The sequence below is a fragment of the Podarcis melisellensis genome, assembly GCF_964234715.1.
Source record: "Podarcis melisellensis genome assembly, chromosome: 12".
NCBI classification, from domain to species: domain Eukaryota; kingdom Metazoa; phylum Chordata; class Lepidosauria; order Squamata; family Lacertidae; genus Podarcis; species Podarcis melisellensis.
This window is the reverse complement of record NC_138544.1, coordinates 50,422,130-50,446,835: the sequence shown is the minus strand read 5'-3', so window position 1 is coordinate 50,446,835 and position 24,706 is coordinate 50,422,130. Positions and strand designations below refer to the sequence as shown.

Genomic DNA, 24,706 nt, shown 5'->3' with positions numbered 1-24,706 from the left:
AGGGCTCCTGGAATTCCACTTGCAATGGTTCATGGGATTGCTAGGTGCTGTTTTCACACCTTTTTGCCCTTTCTGGGCTCTTTCTGGGCTGTTTTTGCAATTCTTAAAGTCACTTCTGGGTTTGGTGCGATGCATGTGTGCGAGGTAGCATGTCAATTGGCTGTTGCCTGCGCATGCAACCCAGAATAAAGGTTCCACCACTCTCTCACACACACACACCCCTCTTCTTTTAACTGACCTGCCCAGCTCCAGACAAAGCTTTCACTCCGGAGAAGTTAAATCCAGAAGACTTCATCTTTTCCAAGATCATATCCAGGGCCTAGAAGAACAAACATGATCAAGACTGACTGCTGCACTCCAGGAAATTATGAATCCCAACAGGCTTCAGAATTAAATAGGTAGATTCCTGTCATCAGTGACAGAGAAGGAAAATGGAAGAATTGGATAATCAGTAGAAGGTCTCTCGAGAAACTGAAATGATTAGCATGCTGAATAAAAGCATTTTTCAGATGAAGAGAGGGGGGAAACCTTCAAACAAGTTTAGTACACATGCTAATCTTCGGGGCCAAACTAAACATCACAAATACAACCTTCAGATGAATAAATCTTCATCTATTAATTTCAGTCAATTAACAGTGCAATCTTAACCAGATATACTCAGATGTAAGTTATATTTACCGTATTTTTCGCCCTATAGGACACACTTTTTCCCCTCCAAAAATGAAGGGGAAATGTGTGTGCTTTCGCTGAAGCCTGGAGAGCGAGCGGGGTTGGTGCACACCGACCCCTCTCGCTCTCCAGGCTTCGCGGACCTCTCCGCAAGCAGCGGGAGCGCTCCCGCTGCTTGCGGAGAGTTGCCTGCATGCCGAAGCCTGTGCGCGCTGAGCTCAGCGCGTCCAGGCTTCGCGGACCTCTCCGCAAGCAGCGGGAGCCAGCGCTGGGCTCCCACGGCTTGCAGAGAGCTGCCTGTTTGGGGACTGGGGTCGGGGGAAGCTCGGAGCTCCCCCACCCCAGCCCTGCGCCTGGGGGGAAATAATTTTTTCCCCTTTATTTCCCCCCCAAAAAACTAGGTGCGCCTTATGGGACGGTGCGTCCTATAGGGCGAAAAATACGGTAATTCAATTGGGCTTACTGCCAGGGAAGTGGGGTTAGGATTCCAGCACTATTAAACTTGAATGCAAAAAACAAACAAGCCAGCAGTTCTGAAGCAAAAAGCACATGTTCTTTGTTTCTACGATGATGCATGCTTGCTTTGTAGCAGGCATCATCTTATAAGAAGCATCCCTCCGATCTCTCACAGCCAGGAAGCCTCTTCCATAATTGAAAAACTGCAAACTGCAAACACTAAATACTTGAATTAAAAATTGTGCAGAAATAGAGATTTAAGCCTGCTGTCCTTTTTCCAGTTGAAAGGTTAGAGTAATAAATCAAAAGCCACTGAATAAATTAAATATTTCCATCTTAATTACCATGAATCTGCATGTAACATTACTGTAATCCAACAATTTATTCTCTTTTGCAAATGCCTTTGGGAGGTGGCAATTTGCAGCAGAGGAAGAGGCATGAAGGGAAATACCACATATGTTTCCCAACCTGACTGTTTCAACTACAATTTCCAACCATCAGCAGCTGCCTGGGGTTTTCAGACCAGCATATGCCACGCAGACATAGATCTGGGATTCTTTAGCTGGAAAAGTAGAGTTTCTACGGGAAATGAAGAGTTAAGCACTCCTCCCTTACCAACCTTACACATTTCTTATTTCTTCTCCACATAAAACACACCAAAATATCATAGAATCGGAAGGAACCATGAGGGTCATGCCATCCAACCCCTTGCAACACAGGAAACCTTTGTCCAACATGGGGCTTGAAATCACAGCCCTGAGATTAAGAGTCTAGTGCTCTACCAACTGAGCTATCCAACCTTGCTCAACTTTGAGGTGACAAATATGCCTTGAATCTTAGGGGAAACGTGCCGCAGAACAATATCATGCCAGCACAACCCTTGAAAGCGGGCACATGCTGGGAAAGTGGCCATACTAACATCTGGGCAGTTCTGCTGTGCAGATTTGCATGGCACATGGCTGACGTTCAACCATCTGCTGGACTAAGCTGAGCGCAGCCAGTGTGAAAACGGCAAAATAGATTTGCACCAGCAGACAGGCAGTGCCTAAAAGGAAATTTATGCATTTCTTTATCAATTTCAGAAAAGTGTATGTTTCACTTGATTGAAATGTTCTTCGTTCTCAGATGTCTGTTTCTCAGAAGAACAAGAAAGAACCCTCAACACAAGGTGAGAAACACTATTGTTCTAGCGTGGTTACAATGTGCTTATAGCAGCTGCACACTGTAAACTAAGCAAGCAGCTTCTTGGTTTTTCAGTAGGCCAAGATCTGCAGATGCACCTCTGAGGGGGGGAATTTCAGGCCCAGGAACTGAAGGACATCTTCCCAGCCTTCTCTAGCCAGCCCTCAAGGCTCTCCCCAGGCCATCCCACCAGCATCCCAGGCCACACCTCTCACCTGCTTGTGGTTGGTTGGAAGGTGTGACTGAACTGTGATTATGCCTCTTGGTTCTCTGGATTGAGAACTGTGTGTGCACATGTGTGTGTAGGAACCTCTGAGTTTTGCATGGCTTATGTTTCGAGGCACTATGCACATCAGCGAAATCACGTATAGTTGAATCCCATTTTAAAAGCCTGCAAACAGCCAGTTCCGCCCCGTTCCACCCTTTGAGTGATGCTTCAGTGAGCTCTTTAAGATGTTTCCAGGTTACTTGTGGGTTTGGTGCGATGCGCTCATACATGGTTGCGCACCTATCGAACACATGTAAATGGCGGGCTGCCTGTATTTCTTTTCCATTACAGTGGTACCTTGGGTTACATATGCTTCAGGTTACATACACTTCAGGTTACAGACTCCGCTAACCCAGAAATAGTGTTTCAGGTTAAGAACTTTGCTTCAGGATAAGAACAGAAATTGTCCTCCAGCGGCACGGCGGCAGTGGGAGGCCCCATTAGCTAAAGTGGTGCTTAAGTGGTGCTGTTAAGAACAGTTTCAGGTTAAGAACAGACCTCCAGAACGAATTAAGTACTTAACCCGAGGTACCACTGTATAAGATTTTATTTTGAGAGGGAGTCCTGGGTGTGATTAATAGGATTTCCTGTTTTACTGAGCCTGCTCCTATGCCTTTGATAGAAGAAAAATTGATCAGAAGTAGCCATTCCTGGGACAGTGATGGGAATAGCTTTACCTCAGCTTCTGCATCTTCAGCCCCACCCCTCAATTAGCAAAGTATCATAAATAAAGCAAACAGAATCCAGAGAGGAAAGAAAATCCTGAAAACACTCTGCTGAAACGGAATTAAAACTGTAATTTGAGGAGAAAGTTTTTTTTTTCATTCTTATTTAAGGCCTTGTACATAACAGGGAGACATTCAACCAAACAGACAGAGGAGAAGGTTCCTTCAGAACTACACAGCCAGTCAGAGTGCATGTTACCTTCATGAACATCATGCCACTCTGCCCAGTTGCTAAGCAACATCTCCATTCCCCACCATGGTTAGATGACCCTTAACACTAACAGAGGTAACCCATATGGAATGATGATCCCTGCTGTTACTCAGATGGGAGGCGCTCAAAGCAGACAGATTTGACTAGCAGTTAGAATTATCTGTAGCATCCATACCCTCTGCTAGGTGGCTCCAGTTCACGTGTAAGTCCCCACCCTACCCATGGTTAAGCCATGGTTTGGCTAAGCAGTACATCCAAACTCGGACTCAGACAAACCTCAGTTACAGCTCCAGACAAATCACGAGCCATGGTTTGGACATAACAATAAGCCAATCCATGGCTTCACCATGGGTAGCACAGCAGTGGCAGCTTAGTTTCTCCATACTAAGAAGTCCCAAATGGTGCAACCTTTCTTCATCAAGGAGTTGCTCCATCCCCTTGATTGTTTTGGTTGCCCTTTCCTGAGTCTTTTGCAACTCTACAATATACTTTCTGTACACACTGCTGTAGATTTCACTTGCCAGTTGGCTTTATTTCCAGGGGAAAAAATAATGTATCTAGGGATGGAGTATAAGAGCTAAAATGGCCACTCAAAAACCTCCAATCTTCGACAAACAAGAAAAAAAGCAGAGCCGAACTGGTTACTCTTCCCCAAAGAACAAAGAGATAAAAAGCAAGAAAGAGTAATGCAGCTTTCAAGTGGTTAAAGAGTGTAATTATGTCAAAACTCAGCTTAATCCCAAACAACGTCGACATCATTTAGAAATGAATGCATCTGTTATCACAAACAATGATACAAAATGTGACTACTTAAAGAAATGAAGAAAAAGAAGAAGAAACATGATCCAGGAAACTGCAGCGTCAAAAGGATCCTTAACAGCATTCCAAGTGAAACAGAAAACAAGCAAATTATAAATTGTCTGGCAAATGTAATGGTTTCTTGTGTAATTTTAATAATGCTGAGCTAAGAAGCTGAATCATCTAATGACACAGACAGAGCCAAGCGACCAAATTTAGAAACAATGGCAGCTCCTAATTAAGAAGGGAAGGGATTTGCCCTTCCAAGTTACAGTCTCTGTACTAGGTAATCACTTTGCACTCCTGCTACTGAAGGATCTGGAGTGTGCACAAAATAATAATAATAATAATAATAATAATAATAATAATAATAATAATAATAATAATATCTTTATTGTCATTGCCCCCTCTCAGGGACAACGAAATTACTTGGCTGCTCCATCCACCCAGATAGGGCACTCCACTCAAAATCAGAACAACTATAAAAACACTAATTAAAACAATATAATATAATACAGCAAGGAAGATTAGATGACTTTCAAAGTCCAGGTTTCCCATTCAGGGCCGAGAGCGCTCTGGAGAAGAAGCTGTTCTTGAGATGGCTCGTTCTTGTCATCATCGTCCTGTATCTCCGTCCCGACGGCAGGAGCTCAAAGAGACAGTGACCAGGATGCGATGGATCTTTTACTATGTCCAGTGCCTTCCAAAAGATTTTGGAAGTAAGCACAGGCCCTGCTCTCCTACCCAATGAGAGGGGCACACCATTACCCATTTGGGTTTCCTTTCCATGAACAACAATCTGTCCCTCACCCAGTCCTGCTGAACTTGTGATCCCCAAGACTGAGCAAAGACCAGCAGCCACTTCTTGTGACCTGATAGAAATGCTTGAGGAGACTGGTGTTATGTAGTGAAGTACACCCTGGGCCAGCAGGGGGATACTGTAGATAGTTTTCACTCAGGTCTGTAGATAGTTTTCACTCAGGTCCACGTCAGTTATTTTAGGCGGGAAACTCTGGGTTGTTGTTGCTACAATGTTGACAGCCGGCTGCCTATAAAAGCAGGCCGGCTTTTGCTGTTCAGTTCTCTGTTCCAGCTTACAAAATAAAGAGCTGCTTTGGAGAAATCGCTGTGTCATCTGCCATGTCTACCCACAACTCTACAACTGTGTTTTGTCGTTTCCGGAAAGCAGCAAAACTAGAAAGTTTATCAAAGTCCACATGGGTTACCATACATGGCTGCTGGGCTGCATTCAGTTTGGTAGGACATCTATGAGGATACCTGAACAGCAACTATGTTTAGCATTAGCCCAGAACCACATAGCAAGCACTTGCAAGGATATGGCAAGTATTTCCAGAAGCAAAAAGCTGTCACAGCAGAAAACTACCTTTACACCACAAGGCCACTGCTAATACTGGTCTGATTCCCATCTCTAGTATGTACTAGTAGAGATGTAGCAGATCAACATCATACTGTAAGATTCAGAAGTGCAGTAAAGATAATTCCAAAACCTTTTGAGCCCCATGCAGCGGCTCTTACAATTTACACAAGTCAACCATAGTTAGAGGTAATTCTAGATCATTGCATCTTCCTTGTTGGCACAGGGATTTTGCTAGGCCTCTATTTACATAAACCTGAGCAAACAGGCAACGTGTCATTTTGAAAAAGGTAATCATATAGGGCAAAAGACAGGAGGGCAAATGGGGAGAAGGGAGAGGATTGGAGCCAATTGCAGGAACCCACCGGCCTTCCTCTCCAGGCACTGGCGACATTACTCAAGCATCACTTACCTTCACCCACATTAATACAGGAGAGGTCACGGTCAGTCTGTCACTGTGAACATGGACACCACCTTGAGTGCTGCAGGAAAAACAATGCCTAGGTGAATAAAGCTAATTCATTACTTCACTTTGCATTTTCCCAAATAACACACAAGTACTCTCTTGTACTGGGGGACGCAGGTGGCGCTGTGGGTTAAAGCCTCAGCGCCTAGGGCTTGCCGATCGAAAGGTTGGCGGTTCGAATCCCTGCAGTGGGATGCGCTCCCGCTGCTCGGTCCCAGCGCCTGCCAACCTAGCAGTTCGAAAGCACCTCCGGGTGCAAGTAGATAAATAGGGACCGCTTACCAGCGGGAAGGTAAACGGCGTTTCCGTGTGCGGCTCTGGCTCGCCAGAGCAGCAATGTCACGCTGGCCACGTGACCCAGAAGTGTCTCCGGACAGCGCTGGCCCCTGGCCTCTTAAGTGAGATGGGCGCACAACCCCAGAGTCTCTCAAGACTGGCCCGTACGGGCAGGGGTACCTTTACCTTTACCTTACTCTCTTGTACACAGCTAGGACAGTTACCCTTAAAAATCCTAATTGTCAGAAGAATGCAAAAAGAAAACCTAAGATAATGCAGTGTTACTAAAAGAATACTTTTAAGCACAGCATTCTATGATCCTTGAACAGGATCTGCCCAACCGCAAGAACTCCTGATGCAGAGGGAATTTTAATGCCAATGCAGGTTTAGACCACATTAAGCACAAGTGACGAAACATACCCAAATTCTGGAAGATCTTTGTCAAAATTGACACTGTCCTCATGGATGACTCGCAGTTGTTCATCTACAGCAATTACTTTCAGCTGGAGAAAAGAAAATGTTGCCGCTGCTGTTATTTATTTCATTAGGATTTGCTTCCTATGAAGCATCTCAAAGTACTGCATAATAAAAACATGTATAAAACAACTGTATATAGAAACGGTTAAACAATCATTTATAGAAGAAGTAAAAACAATTACATATGCAAAAAAACCAGTAAAAACAATTACATAGATATAACAACAATTTCAAATGCAATACGGTTCAAATGCAATACCTACAGGTATCTTCCAAACAGCGGCGTGCCTTCTAGAATTAATTATATCCACTGGTGTCATTGATTCTAAAATGCATGCCTCCATTTGGAAGAATCGATAATTTCTGTGTGATCAGTCACCTAAAATAGCAAGTAGCTAGTTCATTCTGCACTTCATCCCATCTCCAGAAACTGATGATCCTTGATTAGTGCTCCACTTCCTGGGAGCAAATTAGAGTTTCACTAAGGAAGTCCTGAAATTCCCATGATTAGTTCAGAAAAATGCTTCGTGTTTTCCCATGAGCGCCCCTGCCCTTCTTCTTTCGCCATTGGCCCCTTCTTTCTTTTCACTATTGCTTTTTACAATCTTGTTTTTGTACAGATCTTCGCATTCATAAAAACCTCACTTCTACTCATCCTGTCAATTTATTGGAGAGGTGGGATGGAAGGAAAAAGATTGCTTCAGTTCTAACCCTACATCACCTTAGCTCAGCCTTCCCAAAGCTGGTGCCCTCAACGTATTTTGGATTTCAGCTCCCATCAAGCTGTTTGTAGTCCAAAACATCTGGAGAGCACCAGGTTGGCAAAGACTGTTTACTTTATGGTACTTATAACTGCATTTCTATGCCACTTCTATCTGGAGTGAGACCTGTTCCATAAAGAAGGCAGATCGCCGAAGAATTGATGCTTTTGAATTATGGTGCTGAAGGAGACTCTTGAGAGTCCCATGGACTGCAAGAAGAACAAACCTATCCATTCTTAAGGAAATCAGCCCTGAGTGCTCACTGGAAGGACAGATCCTGAAGCTGAGGCTCCAATACTTTGGCCACCTCATGAGAAGAGAAGACTCCCTGGAAAAAACCCTGATGTTGGGAAAGATGGAGGGCACAAGGAGAAGGGGACGACAGAGGACGAGATGGTTGGACAGTGTTCTTGAAGCTACCAACATGAGTTTGACCAAACTGCAGGAGGCAGTAGAAGACAGGAGTGCCTGGTGTGCTCTGGTCCATGGGGTCACGAAGAGTCAGAAACGACTAAACAACAACAACAACAAATGCCACCTTTACTCCAAAGACCTCAAGGTGACATATATGATCTCCCCTATTTTATCATCTCAACAACCCTGTGAGGTAGCTTAGGTTGCATGATTAGCCAAAGTCACCAAGTGAGCTTCATAGCTGAGTGGGGATTTGAACCCTCTTCTCCCAAGTCCTGATGTGGGTGGCACTATGGGTTAAACCACAGAGCCTAGGACTTGCAGATCAGAAGGTTGGTGGTTCGAATCCCCGCGACGGGGTGAGCTCCCGTTGCTCAGTCCCTGCTTCTGCCAACATTGCAGTTCAAAAGCACATCAAAGTGCAAGTAGATAAATAGGTACCACTACGGCAGGAAGGTAAACGGCGTTTCCGTGCCCTGCTCTGGTTCGCCAGAAACGGCTTAGTCAAGCTGGCCACATGACCCGGAAGCTGTATGCTGGCTCCCTCAGCCTGTAAAGTGAGATGAGCACCGCAACCCCAGAGTCGGTCACAACTGGACCTAATGGTCAGGAGTCCCTTTACCTTTACCTTTACCTCCCAAGTCCTAGTGTATCTAACTACTAAACCATGCTGGTTCTCTGTTGAAGGCATCTTGAATGAATTAGCAATTATTGCTTTGCACCAGCAAGCTGTCCTTATTTCTAACCATTGGGCTCCTGCCATCTGCACCTACCACCCCTTGAAAGGAACTAAGACCCTTCTTTCTCACTTGCTATTTATGATCTTTAAAGAGAAAGGAGTATTTAAATGTTTTCTAAAAAGTGTAACTGCAGTGTCCAAATGAAAATGCTATCTAGTAATATGAACTTCTCCCACTTCATCAGTTTGGTTGGGGCTATAGGAAAGTTACAGTATTTTTTTAAACAAAAATCTGCAGGTAATGACTAACTAAACTTTGTAGGTTAACCTTTGATTTCTCATTTAAATATGCTGGAACTCAGGAAGTGCAAGTAGACTTTGCTTCCAAGGTACAATTGCTGAAGCCTGTGCTAAGGGGCTGAATTTCTCCAGTTTGCCAAAGGATTTTATCAGAACTGTGAGATGTAGTGCCACATCATAAAAACCAAGGGAGAAGAAGGAAGGGGAGGGGGGAAGCATTGTGAATTTGAAACTCAACAGTTCTAGAAAGACCTATCTTTCACAGATCAGCTGCAAAAAGGCAAAAGGTGAAATCCATTGGCAGGTTTTCCTAAGCAAGCCACATTTATGTGCACTGTAGCTCCTATTCATTTAAGAATATTCTAAGAGTCTGGCTGCTAGATCAGGCCAAAGTCCATGGGCATAGCCGGGGGTGGGTGCACCTGCCCCCCCAAAAAAAATCCATCAATTCAAAATCAGTACAAATCTGAAGTTCTGCCCCGCAAACAAAAGCTTGCCCCCCAACAAAAACCTGCCCCCCCCAAAAAAAATCCTGGCTACGCCCATGCCAAAGTCCCATCCTGTTCTCATAGTGGCCAACCTGTTGCTGCAATGGGAAGTCCAAAAGCAGCACCTGAGTGTACAGTGGCGTAGCGTGGGGGGTGCAGGGGGGGCCGGCCGCACCGGGCGCAACATCTGTGGGTTAGGGTTAGGGGGCGCAAACCACAGGTTAGGGGGCGCAAATTACTTGCCTTGCCCCGGGTGCTGACAACCCACGCTACGCCACTGTGAGTGTAACAACACTCTGCCCACCTGTGATTCCCAGTACTTCAGCAAGAGAACATGCAAAGCATGAATGTATCAACCACACGTTTGCAAACCTCTCTGTGCCTGGACTGGCTGCAACTTCCTGCTTCAAGGGTACACTCAGCCTTGCCTCTATGTAAGGTGTGAAAAGTCCCTCAGATCCAGAATTTAAAGCAAACATGCCTTTATTTGATTTTGTGCATACTTGTAGAGGGGAGGGTGCATGCTGGCAAATCTTAACACTCGCCAACACTTAAAATCTTCAGTCATTATTATTATTATTATTCAGTGCCTTCATCCAAGGATCACAGGGTGGTTTACCATATAAAACCAGTCATCCTCACATGCTGGTTTGGTTGTAAGCATAGCTGTCAACTTTTCCCTTTTCTTGCGAGGAATCCTATTCGGAATAAGGGAATTTCCCTTTTAAAAAGGGAAACGTTGACAGCTATGGTTGTAAGTCGCTCTGGGCTGCCTAGGGCAAAACAAAATGACATACTAATACTAATAATACTAATACTGCTGCCTGCTTGGCTCTATACCAGGGCTTCCCAAACTTGGGCCTCCATCTGCTTTCGGACTACAATTCCCACCATCCCTGACCGCTGCTCCTGCCAGCTAAGCATGATGGGAGTTGTAGTCCAAAAGCGACTGAAGACCCCCGTTTGCGAAAGGCTGACCTAGAGGCGGAGAAGGAACTATCGCCTCTGCCCATCCCATCAGAGATGCTCCCGGGGCCTTCCTCTGTGCCCGAGTCCTGCGATAACGAAAGGGGATTTCCTCAGAGCATGTGCAGAGCGCCTGCTTCTTTTCTCCCTCCCCCGCCCCCCTCATGACTCGAACCAGGCCCCCGAGGTGGGGCTGGAGAGGGGACCGAGCGCTGGGCGGGAGGAAACTTTTCCCGCGCCGCCGTCCCTGAGGCGACTCAGGAACGCGAAGCGAGGGAGGGCGGAGGGGGAGGCTCTGCCTTCTCCGCGGCCGAAGCCTCCGGCTCCGCCTCCTCCGCCGCGTCCATTTTATTTATTTATTTCTTTTGCCACGGGTACCTGCTGCGTGCTGAAGTCCCATCCCAAGTAGCTGGGCTCGGCAGGAGCAGTCATGGCGGCCTGAGGCGAGTGGGCCTCGCCGTCGTCTTCGCTTGGCGGGAGGGAGGCCCGGCGCCCGCTTTTTTGCCTCAGCGCCGCCTCACAGAAACGGCTCGCCCGGCCTCTCTCCTGTGCCCAAGCGCCGGGCCCTGGTAGTTATTAACCCGCCCGCCCTGCGGCCCCTTCGGGGGCGGTGAAGGAGGACCCGCCTCTCGCTCGCTCGCTCGCTCGCCCAGGCCCGGGGGTCGAAGCGGCGTTTTTGCCCGGTGTGAGCGGCCTCTTCTCGGCGGCTGTTTTCCTCAGGTTTCTCGGCACTTGAATCCCCACACTTCTTAATATACAAATCACACAGCAAATAAATGGTGTCGGTCAGGGCACTTAAGAGGAATTTTTTATTATTATTATTATTATTATTATTATTATTATTATTATTATTATTTATACCCCGCCCTCCCCAGCCAAGACCGGGAAATGAGATTAAACTATGGTCTCGTTCAGATTAACAGTAAAACAGTTAGTTTGGAAAGGAAAGGGGAAAACGCAAGGTTAAAAACAAAAGCCTAGCATATCGTCACAAGAGGCTGACCCAAAAAAGGGGCTGGTGGCTGGCAATGGCTTGGCTGCTGGAATTCGGATTCAAAAGAAGGGATTTCCATCCTCAAAAATAATGGATCTTGGTTGTCGTGTAACCAGCAAAACTTTGGCCTCAGTTTCAATATATCAATATGCTGCCATGCCTCACTCATAATGGCTAACGACGACAAGGATTTTTTTATTTAAAAAATAACAATGTGTGTTTAAAAAGGCAGATGGAAACCAAGCTAGTCATTTCAAAAGAATTTAAGACTTATTTGTTAAAAAAAAGAATTAAATGAACCAACTTTAATTTTTTTTTAATGTACAGTAGAATAAATCAAATTACATTGAAAGAGTAAGATTTTCTTACTCGAACAGTGTTCGAAGTATGGTCACACCAAAGATTTTCACAACACCATTATACAGTTTTGTTGTAAGCCAAAAATAGCTTATCTCCTGACTTTAAGCCCAACATTGTTTATTGCAAAGCAATAGGTTACAGTCGGATCGTTCTGCAAAACTGCAACCATGCCCAGTGGTTCAGGCAGTGGTATTTATAAAGTTTCAAACAAAGCATTTCAATTTTCACCAATCGTACATCATTACCTTATTTCATGTTTAATAAACATGCGCAATAAGCACTGGCAATTTTGCTGATTCAGTGTTGATTCCCACCGTGTTTTGTTACATTGTGTTACTATGCATGTTGGAAACCTGTGTTACATGTAGCCATTTGCACCATGTAGCAATTTATGCAGCTACTTGCAAAATCATCAGTTTCACAAAGCAACAGGTTACCATAACTTCTCTATTAGAAATGCACTCAAGGATTTCCAGGGGTCCACATTATTACATTTATTGTGGCCCTTTCAGTCCCTTTCCTAATGATCTCTAGCAAGGACTTCACAGTTGCCTCCTACTGCGTCAACATATTAATTGACATATTCCCCACAAACTCAAGATCTCTTTCCTGGTCAGTTACCAACAGGCCTAAGCCAGGTTTTGAGGCCCTCTTAGCCATTTAAAAAAAAAGACAAATGCATGGAAAGAGAAAAAGGTGCCCCCCACAAAAGAAAATTGAGTCATTTGTTTCTATAATCAGCTGGTCTACGAGCACATTGGTCATGGTCTAATCTTGTAGCATCATTTCTATTAATACAGTATTGGTGAAAGTTTTTAACTCTAATATGAAAAAGGTTATTTGGTATGTGGTAAAAAAGTATTTTACCAAATACCCCCAAATCTAAGGAGAGAGTGTGGGTCATGTTTTGGTTTGATGCACATAAAAACAAGTTGCAAAATTTACTGAATGGCCCCAAATTAACAAGCATCTAAATCTGAGCCACTCTTTGAACCCGAGGCCCAAGCCAAATGGTAGTATGCATGCATGGCATGCAGAAAATAAACAAGAACAGCTTTTCCTCCTAACACTGAGCAGCTGGGCCAGACTGAGAATAGCATAGTGAAAAGGTACCCAACAATGGATGTGTGAAGCCTGCTTGACAATTGTTTTGCTGTAGAAGTATTGCACTAAGTCTTGCAGGGCAGGCAGAAAGCTAACACCCCCAAAGTTTGACCGCAGTGTCCTCCGGCTTAAAGAAAATAACTCAGCAGTTTTCTACTGTGAACATAGCTAAAGCTAGCAATAGAGTAACAGTAGATTAAGTAGGTCTTTTCATTTTGCACGTGAGCGTTATCAAACTCTGCTTGAAAATTAATGTTGACATTGATTAGAAGCTACCCAATAAAAAGTCATGCCTTTTTGCTTTGCTCTTCAATGGGCCATAATACAGAACAGCAGTTTCATATTCAGTACTTTTTTACTTAAATACCTGAATTAACACCTAATAAATTATTTTAATTTTATAGACAAAAGTTGACCACCTTCGCTGAACTCAGAGCCAACCCTACTATTAGGCAGAGTGGAGGATATTATCCAATCACTGGTGATGAAGTAAGATTCAGCTGGCATACTGCTTGGTTTCTGTAAGTGGAATGAGGGGAGATTTGCCTCAGGCAGCAAAATGTCTTGGGGAAGCCATGGCTGTGCCCTGTTTAAATGTGCCATCCTCTGCTTTCCTGTTCCTAAAGATAGCATAGTCAGGGCTGGGTAACAATGACACACAGATTGCATATACATTCCCCCCCAAAAATAATTATGGACACTGTAGTTTGTTAAGCAATGCTAGGAATTGTAACTCAATAAGTGGTGAGCTACATTGCCCAGAACCTTTGAGGGCGGAAATGTGCTTCAAATGTGTTTTAAAGATATCTGTACACAGTCACAGTCCAAAATAATATTAATATTAACAAAAGCAAGTATTACCCCTATTGAAGTTATCCAGAACGTACATCTCTCTTTTGTACTGTCCACACATTTCAGAACAGGAGTGCATATTGCTGACTCCCATGCACCTTCACAGAGGTTCACATTTAGTAAAGGCACACAGGGATATCAAAGTTTCTGCTGGTTTGCCTTCTACAATACAATACAAATAGTCTTTAGTGGACAGGGGCACCTTGGAGAGGGAATGAGCAGGACCAGCTGAAACAGTTTGGGATGGGGAAAGTGTTCCACTTTAAGGACTATCCAGAAATGTTCCTTCTTCATTTGAATTATTTTATTGCAGCCACTCTGTACATTCAGAAGGACTATTTGGCAGAATCTCCCCTGGACTGTTCCATGTTTTGCACAGTCCTCACAGTGATCTACACTGAAGTTAAGTAGCGTTAAAGAATAAAATGTATTTGTTAAACTGCGAATATACTATTTATGTCACCAAGATCCAAAAATGAAATGTCAGGCTTAAGGTCAAAACAACCACCTGGAATTACATAATTCTACACAGTGCTTTTTTTTCTGGGAGCACTCAAGGATAGGCAGTACCGGCACCCTCCCAAGTGTTAAAAGCGTGCACTTACTGAATAACGCAGATGGAGACTCTTTACAGTTCATCAAAATCAGCTTGTGAGATACTACTCAGATTAGACTTCTGATTTTTGCTGCATTCTACAAAAAGTGAAAAGGGCCCAATAGTCCTCCAGTGGCCTCAGGTAGGTATCTTCTAGCAGCCTGGCTATGCCCCCACCCTCCTATCTCCTTTGGTATTACTTTCCCCTGGAGGACTTTTTATTAACTGCTTTCAACCTAGTGTTCATTTTATTGAGCTGCCCCTCCATAGGCATCATCAATTCTTTCTGTGTTTCCATCACTCTGGAGCACATTGATCTGTCAGGACCTCTGAATATATAAACCCTTAACAGTCCAGGATCACAATACCTCAATGAATGTCTCTCCTCATATAGAAACACCCAGACCCTGCAATCCTCATTTGAAGCCCTTCTTTGTGTGTAATATGAGGTTGAATGCAGGTGTAATGCAGGGATGACTCAATTAATTATGACCAACAAATGAGAAGTAGCTGAACTTCTGTTCACTCTTTATTCCACATAGCTTTTACTAGCCTTACTCGGTGTTGAGGTGGAAATATAATGACAAAAGTTCCAAAGATGCAGCTGAGTGTTTTGTTCCCATCATTTGTGGGTAACTGTTGAGCTGAACATTTGGTTTCAGTTTTCAACACTGGGATATGTCTAATATTTATTTAAAATATCACAAGAAGGGGACACCTAGAAATATGATACATGTCTTGAGTTCCAGTTACCGGCAATTTTAAAATATTTATTTTAAAAGTTAAGGGTATGGGAGAAGTGATTAAATGAAAGAGGATCACTTCTCACTAAGGAGGAGTGCACCTGCATATTGTTTTTTGGGATAACACTCAAGAGATAACAGTGGATTCGATTCATGCACCTAATGTGGAACAATTATTTTTCCTGTGGAACATTTTTAAAAAAACCAACAACAACAAATCTTTGCTCAAGGGGATATAATTACAGGGGAGTTTCATCTAAAGGCTTCATTCCATAGCCATACTCAACAGAAGAAGAAAACAGATGAGAGTAGAAAACAGATGGATGCGTCATTCTATGGAATATTGATAGGGTGAAATTGGTACAAATCAGAAATCAATACCCCACGACAGAAATGTACAGTACTTGTGGACAATCGAGAAGCTGCGTATTACAATTTCCAATTCTATGCAACTCTATGTCCTTTACATTTTTTTTATCTTAATATCTAGGAATCGGAGATGAATAAAATAATAATAGTTGGGGGGGAGCAGCAGCAAAATAGTTATCACAGAGTTTACCACAATAATAATCAAATCTTATAAAATAAATATGGGGAAATTATATATAATCACAGCGAAAGTGACATGCTGCCAACATATAACTGTGTTGCTTTAAAATTAAAATTGCTACATCAACCAGCATCTTTTAGCCTTTTGTGTGCATTTGGCTGTGTTAAATGAGGTTTTGTATTTCACTGTGGGTTTTGGCAAGGCTTCATATGTTTGGACTTAAGTCAACACCGGTTCCAGCTGAACAGTTCCTGTCATTAACTTTGCTTTCAGAGGTTCAGGACACACTGGATGTATTTGAAGCAAAGTTGATATTTCAGTTGATTGAAATCAGCAGCTCTGCACCAGGTACTGAAGGGAATCCAAGCAATGCAAGAAAGCCATTGCCTGGCTCATGAGTGACTATTTCAGATGTTACCAACACCCTTTGCCTTTTGGCAAGCACAATGAAGGAAACGCTCTGCTTTTGCCTGATTTTGTCTTTCTTATGGGAACAGATGGTGAAGGCTTATAAATATATGGGTGGTATTTTCTTAGTGACTCATCTATCAAAGCAACGAGCCTCAGACTGTTCCGGGCAGCCAACCAAGATGGACGTAAGCATGCTTGAAGAGCAATACGACTGTCTAAAACAGAAGCAAAAACTGCAGACACACATTATTGTGTTTAAAACAGGTAAGTTTTAGACTTGGCTAAAACTTTATAAACCAGGGGTCCACAAAAAGCCTTGAAAATGTTCATTGATTTTTACAACTGCACTAAGCTTATGCTCACATTTGAAAAGTTAAGTGCAATGTCTTCATAAGAAATAGATCCAAGGTACCTTACAGATTAACAGATGTATTGCGGCATACGCTATACAGTCTGCTAATCTTTAAGGTGCCATAAGACTATTACTGTGTTTGCTGTAACAGATGGACAGCCCACTCCTATGCATGTTTACTCAGAAGCAAGCCCCACATTGTTAAATGAGACTTGCTTCCTGGTAAGCTTGCCTAGTTTACAGCCTTATTCATCTACTCCCTATGGGAATTGTTTTCACATTGTTATGCACAGTCATAATAGTTAGCAAAGCCAAACATTAACACTTCTTTCATGTTTGTGGGGGGAAGAATATCTTTTAGATAAATGTGCTCTGTGATATACTTATTAAATGTGGGTCTTGTCATAGTACAAATTTCAGCTTCAGTCCACAAAGAAAGCCACAGCTGGGTATTATCAGCTAAAATGCTAGAAAATAGTGAGCAGACTTTTATGCTCTCCAGAACTCTTGTTCAGGTAGGATGTTTAGCAAAAAAACGACAAAAGAGGAAAAGGGGCAAGGTGGGGGGAAGCTGAACATGATGAAAATCCCCACTCTGAAACTGGTAAGTAAATTAGTCGGTATTAAGAGCAAAATACATTTTAAGTTGTACCAAGAGTTATTGGGAGAAAGAAACACCAATGGCTGTTCCCCCAGTTTCTTTAAACTATAGAAGGCTGTTGTTACTCTGATATGTCTCTAGTACTGAACATAAGAGATAATCTCACTGAAACAGCAGGAGTGACTAACTTCTCTGGATTAGAGCTGTTTTGTATAGAGAATTGTTGTGTTAGTCCCAGAAAGTGAGAAAAGCAATGTAAGTAATTTCTTATGTTTTGTTAAATTAACTGAATCAGGTAAAATAATGGTCAAAAAAAGATGCTGATGGGGAAAAAAGTTTGGGAAGGATAATTTGAAACACAACTTGAGGGTAAACTCTTTTCAGGCTTACCTCCAAAGAAACATGGAAAATGGGATTAAACTTATTTTCGATCAACAGTGTTTGATCCAGTACAAAGTCACTAGGGGTTGTCTTGGGCAAGATAAAGTGACTAACAAATTTAATAAAAATTTAGTTTGCTTGCATGATGTTTCTTAGAACAAAATGTTAATTATATCGGATAGCATCTACATAAATGCTATCCATTCTTATCTACACAACACACAATACAACAGTATGTAACCATTTTAGGTTGCAATCTAGTGCATATGTTTTTGAGAGTTAGTCCTCTTAATGCAACAGGAACTTCTGAGTAAACATGCGTAGGGAGCATATAATTACTTTAAGAACCTAGCAGCCTGCTAAGATTCACCTTGAAATTTTACTGAATGTTACTGTGAAAGGCAATCATGTGAAAACAGTACACGTAGCTTTGCCAGGTCCTAGGTGGTAATATGTAACTAGGAGAAAACATGTTGCTCTGGATTACTGGTTATCAAATAATGTCACCGTGAACCTTCCTAACCAATTTGTTCAGGCCTCCTAGAATACAGTATAATGTTGGACAATTCCTTAGCCAAAGGAGAGAACGTCTCTGCAGGTCCTTCTACAGCATAATGTAAACATGCAGGTGAAAACCAGTTGCTTGGCAGAGAATGGGAAATGATGAGAAGCTAATCTGTGAGATTTTAGCCTTTCTGAAGGAACTTAACGAGTACAGGAGTGGCAATGGTGGCAACACAGAAAGGTAGGTCTTCACCAGCCACATTACCAACTGACTTTCAGGCCACTCAGCTATCTATAGTGCCTTGCCAGGTTGTCGTTGCAGTTGCATCAGAAAAGTAGCAAAGTAAGTTTTTAACAAGAGGATAACAGGAAACACTGGAATGCATGGTTTTGCATCGCAATCATCTGGATTATCTAGGAAGGCCTGAATGAACCTATCTGTCAGCTGCAGAAAAAAATAGCTAGTGTGTGGAAGAGCCCTCACTAATGACAAAATTTGGGAATTCCTCTTTATTGGCAGGTGTATGAATCCCTCAATGAAGAGCATAAGACATATTAAATCAGTGTGCCCATTCATCTTCTCCCTTTCTTTTTTTAAAGCAGGTAATTCACTTTTCCAGCTTCTTCCTATTCCCCAACATGTCCCTATCAGGAAAAAAGGTCAGAAAATCTGTATTTTGATCAGGGTTCTCATCAAAGGCAAAGGGGAGGACCTTGCAAAAAACCCCAAACCAAACATTTTGTTGCACTGAGAAGATTGTGCTCCACTCACATTTTTGAAAGTGTAACAATAGCCTACTTGGGTACAATGTGGTTATTGTATGCTGTGGCAGTTCCCCACCTTCCAATGGGATGATGCGTTCACTCCCTTTGGAATTGGTCCCAGAAAATAAGATAGCCTTACCAAAATGTTCAGATTTATGTTGGCAAAAGATTGTGAAAAGGGTTAAAAAAAAAAGAAGAAGCACAAACAGAATAATTGATCTGAGGCATTTTTATGTGGGAACAATGTTTCTACTTGAGAATTTAGCAATAATAAAAATTTCAAGGTAAATAGTTTTTGTGTATGTGCACCTTTCCTGCTCTTCCCTGTCCACCAAGATGTGAAAGTGGCAAAATTAGTCATAACATAAGATCACTATAAACAGGAGGCAGCAATCTGATGCCTCCTATGGTGGCTGTGAAAGACCTCAACAAATGTACAGTGGTACCTCGGGTTAAGTACTTAATTCATTATGGAGGTCTGTTCTTAACCTGAAACTGATCTTAACCTGAAGCACCACTTTAGCTAATGGGGCCTCCTGCTGCTGCCACACTGCTGGAGCACAATTTCTGTTCTCAACCTGAAACAAAGTTCTTAACCCGAGGTACTATTTCTGGGTTAGCGGAGTCTGTAACCTGAAGCATATGTAACCTGAAGTGCATGTAACCCGAGATACCAGGATTGAACATCTGTCCTCCCATCTGTTCAGAACAGAGGAGAAGTCTCTCCTTCTAGATGTGGCAGCCATTTTGTGTTATGCCATGTCGCCGTGGCAGCCATTTTGTGGCATGCACACTGGACCCCCAAAGTTGGTGAATCCTTCTATAAAACTTACTGTAGTTAAGTGTTTTGCAAAAAAAATTGTTGTTTGTCCAATTAAAATGGCATGGATTTTCTGGACTGTACTCCTTGCCACTACACAAATTTTCTATGGTATAATTGATAAGTCACCTTGTTTCCATTCACTACTTAAGAGTTCTAGGAGGAAATATGAATACATATTGTTTGACCTAGATGAGGGGTGGGTTCAGCGGTCCAGCAGGCCAGATATCTATCTACCCCCTTATACCATAGGCCACCTTTGAGAAGTGAGGTGAGGGTTTCTGATGGCACGATCACATCAAAGTTGACTCATGTGAGTGGGATTTGTTTTACCAGGAGGTTCCTTGCAGGAAGTGACACGTGTGGCACTGTGGTATAAACCACTGAGCCTTGGGCTTGCCGATCGGAAGGTTGGTGGATCAAATCCCCATGACAGAGTGAGCTCCTGTTGCTTGGTCCAAGCTCCTGCCAACCTAGCAGTTCGAAAGCACGTCAAAGTGCAAGTAGATAAATAGGTACCACTCCAGCGGGAAGGTAAACGGCATTTTCGTGCACTGCTCCGGTTTCACCACATGACTCAGAAAAACTGTCTGCAGACAAACGTCGGCTACCTCAGCCAGTAAAGCGAGATGACCACCGCAACCCCAGAGTCGTTCGCAACTGGACTTAACTGTCAGGGGTCCTTTACCTTTACCTTCTTGCAGGAAACAGGCTGGTAAAGGAGCATGCAGCAGCTCTATTTGAATGGCAATGTCCATCAATGAGAGGGACTAAAATGGTGGGGGGAAGGACCTTGATCCCTAGGTGTTGGCTCCTGTGTCTATTGATGAGGGCTCTAGTTTTCTACTTACCAGTTGATGAGTAAGAGTCAAATCCTGCTGCTTCAATGGCACACCAGTTCCCCATGGGGAACTGATTGGCACAGCAACACAGAAGTGAATTCCACCCCATCCATTGGCCGACATCACCCAGTGACTCTGGCTGAATGAGAGGCAGATGTGGTTTGGGGAAATGGCTTTGCAGGCCAGCATTGGCCCACACAAGCAGGAAGTTATTCACATCTGACCTAAAGAGAAAACTAGCTAGCGGGACCTAACTTGCCCAATCTTGCATTTATTTTCTACATGTGATTCATTTGTGATTAGATTATGGTAAGGCAGCCAATCTTTCTGGGATGTGTTAAGATCGTTCATCAGATTGCAACAACAGATTTTTGTGGTTGCTGATCTGGAGTGAGGGGGAGTCTCTTGCTCCTTTCTACCTATATTTGCAACAGCCCCAAATGTGAACAATCCCATCAAGCTTGTACTACTTTGCCACGTGTAATATGCAAACATATATTTTCTTCACAGGTGAGAATGAGACAGTCCCAGGGGAATCGATGGTCAGCGCTGTTTTAATTAACAAGAAAATGAGGAAAGCAAAAGCATTTAAAGAGCGTGCTCCTGTCAAAGAGGTTAGCCTTGAATTGCCCTGCAGTGAAAATATACAAGACAGTTCACCTTGGCGGATACATCTAGAGATTCACCGTCTTGCACATGGAGAACACCAGGAAGTTCCCTTGGGTGCTGTCCAAAAAAGGAATGAACAGGTTAGCACTGACAGTGAAATACTGTCTCATAAGGAGAGAGTGATGACAAGCGAAGAATTATTAAAAGGAAGTGAACAATCTGCTGGAATACTCAGCGAACAGGAAAATTCAAGCTCTGCTGAAACGACAGACAGTTCTTATTCACATTTGACCTCAGTTACTTCACCAGCTTGGACACACGCTCAAATTTCAGTCTCAAAATTGGCACCGACATCTAGTAAGCTACCCTATTACCCTTTCCCTCAGAAGAAAACTCACAAGATCTCTGAAGCTGCAAGAAGACTTGGATTGTATGTTTCACAGTGAGAGCATCTCATTAAGGAAGGAAGCCAAGTCTTGCTATGCACAGAATACCCTACACAGAAGCAGCTGCATGTTCCTTCTGGTCACATGTGCAACTGTGATCGGATTTCAACACCTTTGGTCACAGGAATTGCTGTGGCTTTAGCCATGTACAGCCCAGCTTACACAAGTGTTACCCTGAGTGGCAAAGGAAAAACTGCTCATATATAGGGGTGGGACAGCTCAAGCTATTTTAAACGTTTGGCTAAAATATTATTTTGCCCCCATCTCCTGTGCCAAAGGGCTCGTTCACATTTGGGTATTCTTTAGTTGTTAATCCACTCCCCGCACCTTTTGAATTAGATCAGAGTTGTCCACACATGCACATATTTGAATTTGTATCCAAAGAGCAACTTTGGTCTTCTCAGGGGGTTTTGAATTCATCCTAACTTCTCTGTTCTAAATAAAAGGGACTTTCACTCAACTCACTTCTGTGGAATGAGAGAAATGAAGGCTGTAGCCCAGGAAACAGCAGGACACAATATCTACCAACCTCAGATCTTAGTCTGGAGACTCTGAAATTCTCCTGCCTCTATCAGCCTCCACGATGTATAATGCTAACCCATGATTTGTTTTAAAAAACCAAGACTTTTCCCACAGATGGTCAAACAAACATGGCTTGTTTCTCCAAAGCTTGGTTCATTTTCCAGCTGCTCTTGCCTCGTGCCCTTCCATGGGTTCAAATATGACACTATAGTTAAAGCAAGCCAAGGTTTGCCAGCCAACAACAAAGCACAACAGGAGACTGTGGTTTGCTGGCAAGAAACAAAAGTTAAACCAATGGACAGAGTTCAGGCAATCAAACAATGGTCTCTGCTTATTGGATTCAGCTGGCCCTGCAATGGGGGAGTTAACTGTGAACACTTTCTAATATTTTACCAAATACCTTTGATGTGCTTGTTAAGGAATGATTGCTTAAAACCTATTTTGGACTACTCAGTGTTCAGACTTATTTGAAAATGCATTTTGAAGGTTCATTGTGTAGAAAATCTTTTAGCCCCGCAATGGTTCATAAGTTCACGTGCCTTTACTATAATATAATAATGAAAAAGCAGCAGAACAATAATGCGGATTTGGCTCCTGTTAGAAAAAGAATGATTGACTAGCTGCACCTTTGGTTTGATCAGGTTGAAGGGTTCTTATTATGTCTTTGTTAATCTGTGATCCCTAGACCAAGTAAACAAGCCCACAGTGGTTCTCTAAATGCCCTGCTAATTTTGTTCAGGTGTAGATATAACTTTGAAATGCATTTTTATAAAGTGGTGATAGTGATACTATTTCTAGAAATGTCTTATTTTCATGAACTGGAATTCAGTATTAATAAGAATGATTGACATATACTGCTTTGTTAATTCTTTATTGAAACAAATGATTCCCACCCCCCTGCACTTTCTAAAATCTGGAGTTGATCCTCTTTTTTCCTGCCCTTCTCAAGATTAAATATAGTTAATATGTAAATATATACGTTTCCCATTTTCCCCACATCGTTTTCTCAGCTGCATGTCAGAAAGCACATATGCTTTTCCGCATCACTGAAATAAATTAATGACTTGTAATATGATTTTTCAATTCATGGAAATGTTGTTATTTTGTAAGAAATATAAATTGGAAGCACAGTTCTACTTTGCATCCAGACCAGTTGTTTTATTTTCATAATCTGCTCCTGAGAGTCAGTACTGATGTTTCATTTTGAAGGTTTTTTGGTTTTATGTGTATAAATTAATCTTTGATGTGTGTACACATAGGCTGCATTCATATATTACAATAATGCATTGTGACAAGACTTTGGCTTCTCATCCCAGAGGAGGGAGGCAAAGGAGAAAATCCAAGGCATGTTTGAAGTTACATTTGAGTGTGTCCATAGACCATAGTGGATATTTGTATTACTTTAGTAAAAATGCATGATGCATTTTTCTCCCTAGTCACTGCAAACTAGCATGGTGGTGTAAGTTCTAGTATGAACCTTTTTGGCACATTTGTGAGGGCCTTAGGAAGTGGAGATATAAAGACCCACAGTCTTAAGTGGGGTGGAAAAAATCATTAAAATGTCAAGGATGAAAAGTTACACACAACAAAACGGAAGCCTCTTTCCCTTCTTTCCTCTTATTTTAAAAGCACTTTTTCTTCTTCTGTGACATGTGCAATGCCCCCTCCCATACTTCTTTGGAAACATACCTGTTGTTCTTCGAGGGGCATTGTTGGGAGGTGGAAACCCACTCCAACCTGCATTGCCTAGGAAAAAAACGTGACTGAGGTGTGTCACAAAACCTTATACAAAAACATGTTGGTTGTAAGATGCTACAGAATGAAATCCATTTTCCTACAACGAAATCACGTGCTTCTGTGCCAGCCACTAAATGCACAAAGGGGGGGGGGAGTTGACAACTCCATTATATGCAACATACATTTAAAGCACATGGCTTCTCCCAAATAATCCTGGGAACTGTAGTTTACCCCTCAAGCATCTTTAGCAAACTACATTTTGCAGGATTCTTGGGGTGGGGGAGCCATATGTTTAAAATGCACAGTATGGTTGTTACCCAAAAGACTGTTGTCAAAGTCAGTCCTACATTGTGATTTCTAAATAAAGTTAGTCAACACCCTTTTTAATCAACATTTTGCAAAACATGGAGCAAACTTTTGAATCCACAGACCAGAATAGATTGTTTGTGACATTTTTGCTGGTCATAATTAAGGTGGTTTTTGGTTTTTTTTACTGTTGATTTGTGTTTTTCCTATGTGCTAACATACCTTCCTTTGCTTTTTCATACTATCTACACACACACACACAGAGAGAGAGATTCACAAATCTAGGCCAGGTTTCCCACTCTCCTCCTCGCCAGTTCTGCCAGCTTTGGCTATCCACCCACACCTAGGACAAAAAGGGCTCACAACCTAACAGCACAATCCTATATGTGCCTCACTATCCCAATCATGTTTACTGTACTTAATATTGGGTGCTCACATGTGGCCTGCAGCCTAAAATGTGCTCCTTAAAAGTTTCTGCTACGGAAGCAGTAGGTAAGCACCATGACTGCATTTTTTTATTTTTTTAAAAAGGAGCCTTTCAAAAATGTGGCCCCTCCATGAGGATCTGGGAAGCCATCAATCAAAGAACGGGGCCTTTTCTGCAATGGCTCCCTTGTGGAATTCCCTCTCCAGGGAAGCTAGCCTGGTGCCTTCATTACACATATTTAGGCGCCAGGAGAAAGCCTTCCCCTTCTCCCCCA

General features: G+C 42.7%; 2 protein-coding genes across 11 annotated transcripts in view; one reads left to right on the top strand and one right to left on the bottom strand.

The window, feature by feature from the left end:
• Window positions 1–11,020, bottom strand: part of XYLB (xylulokinase) — a 112,439-nt gene extending 101,419 nt beyond the window's left edge. For 5 of the 6 annotated variants that reach the window (XM_081882470.1, XM_081882473.1, XM_081882471.1 and 2 more), the window contains exons 1-4: window positions 10,890–11,020; window positions 6,847–6,929; window positions 6,097–6,166; window positions 239–319 (exon numbers count right to left, since the gene is read on the bottom strand). In XM_081882470.1, the coding sequence (XP_081738596.1) occupies window positions 239–319; window positions 6,097–6,166; window positions 6,847–6,929; window positions 10,890–10,943 (288 nt within the window). In that variant the 5' untranslated portion in view covers window positions 10,944–11,020. The remainder of the gene's footprint in view (window positions 1–238; window positions 320–6,096; window positions 6,167–6,846; window positions 6,930–10,889) is intronic. The other variant, XM_081882472.1, reaches the window with a different exon arrangement.
• On the top strand, window positions 10,524–23,095 carry LOC309353309 (uncharacterized protein C9orf152). 5 transcript variants are annotated; one of them, XM_081882705.1, is made up of 4 exons: window positions 10,524–10,633; window positions 13,374–13,458; window positions 14,135–16,384; window positions 20,896–23,095. In XM_081882705.1, exons 3-4 carry the CDS (start codon window positions 16,156–16,158, stop codon window positions 21,438–21,440), a joined length of 774 nt encoding a protein of 257 aa, XP_081738831.1. In that variant the 5' UTR covers window positions 10,524–10,633; window positions 13,374–13,458; window positions 14,135–16,155; the 3' UTR covers window positions 21,441–23,095. The 5 variants fall into 5 exon arrangements, with proteins under 5 accessions (XP_081738831.1, XP_081738832.1, XP_081738829.1 ...); XM_081882706.1 differs by having other exon boundaries at window positions 13,374–13,490; XM_081882703.1 differs by having other exon boundaries at window positions 10,524–10,698.
• Window positions 23,096–24,706: the final 1,611 nt, after the last annotated feature.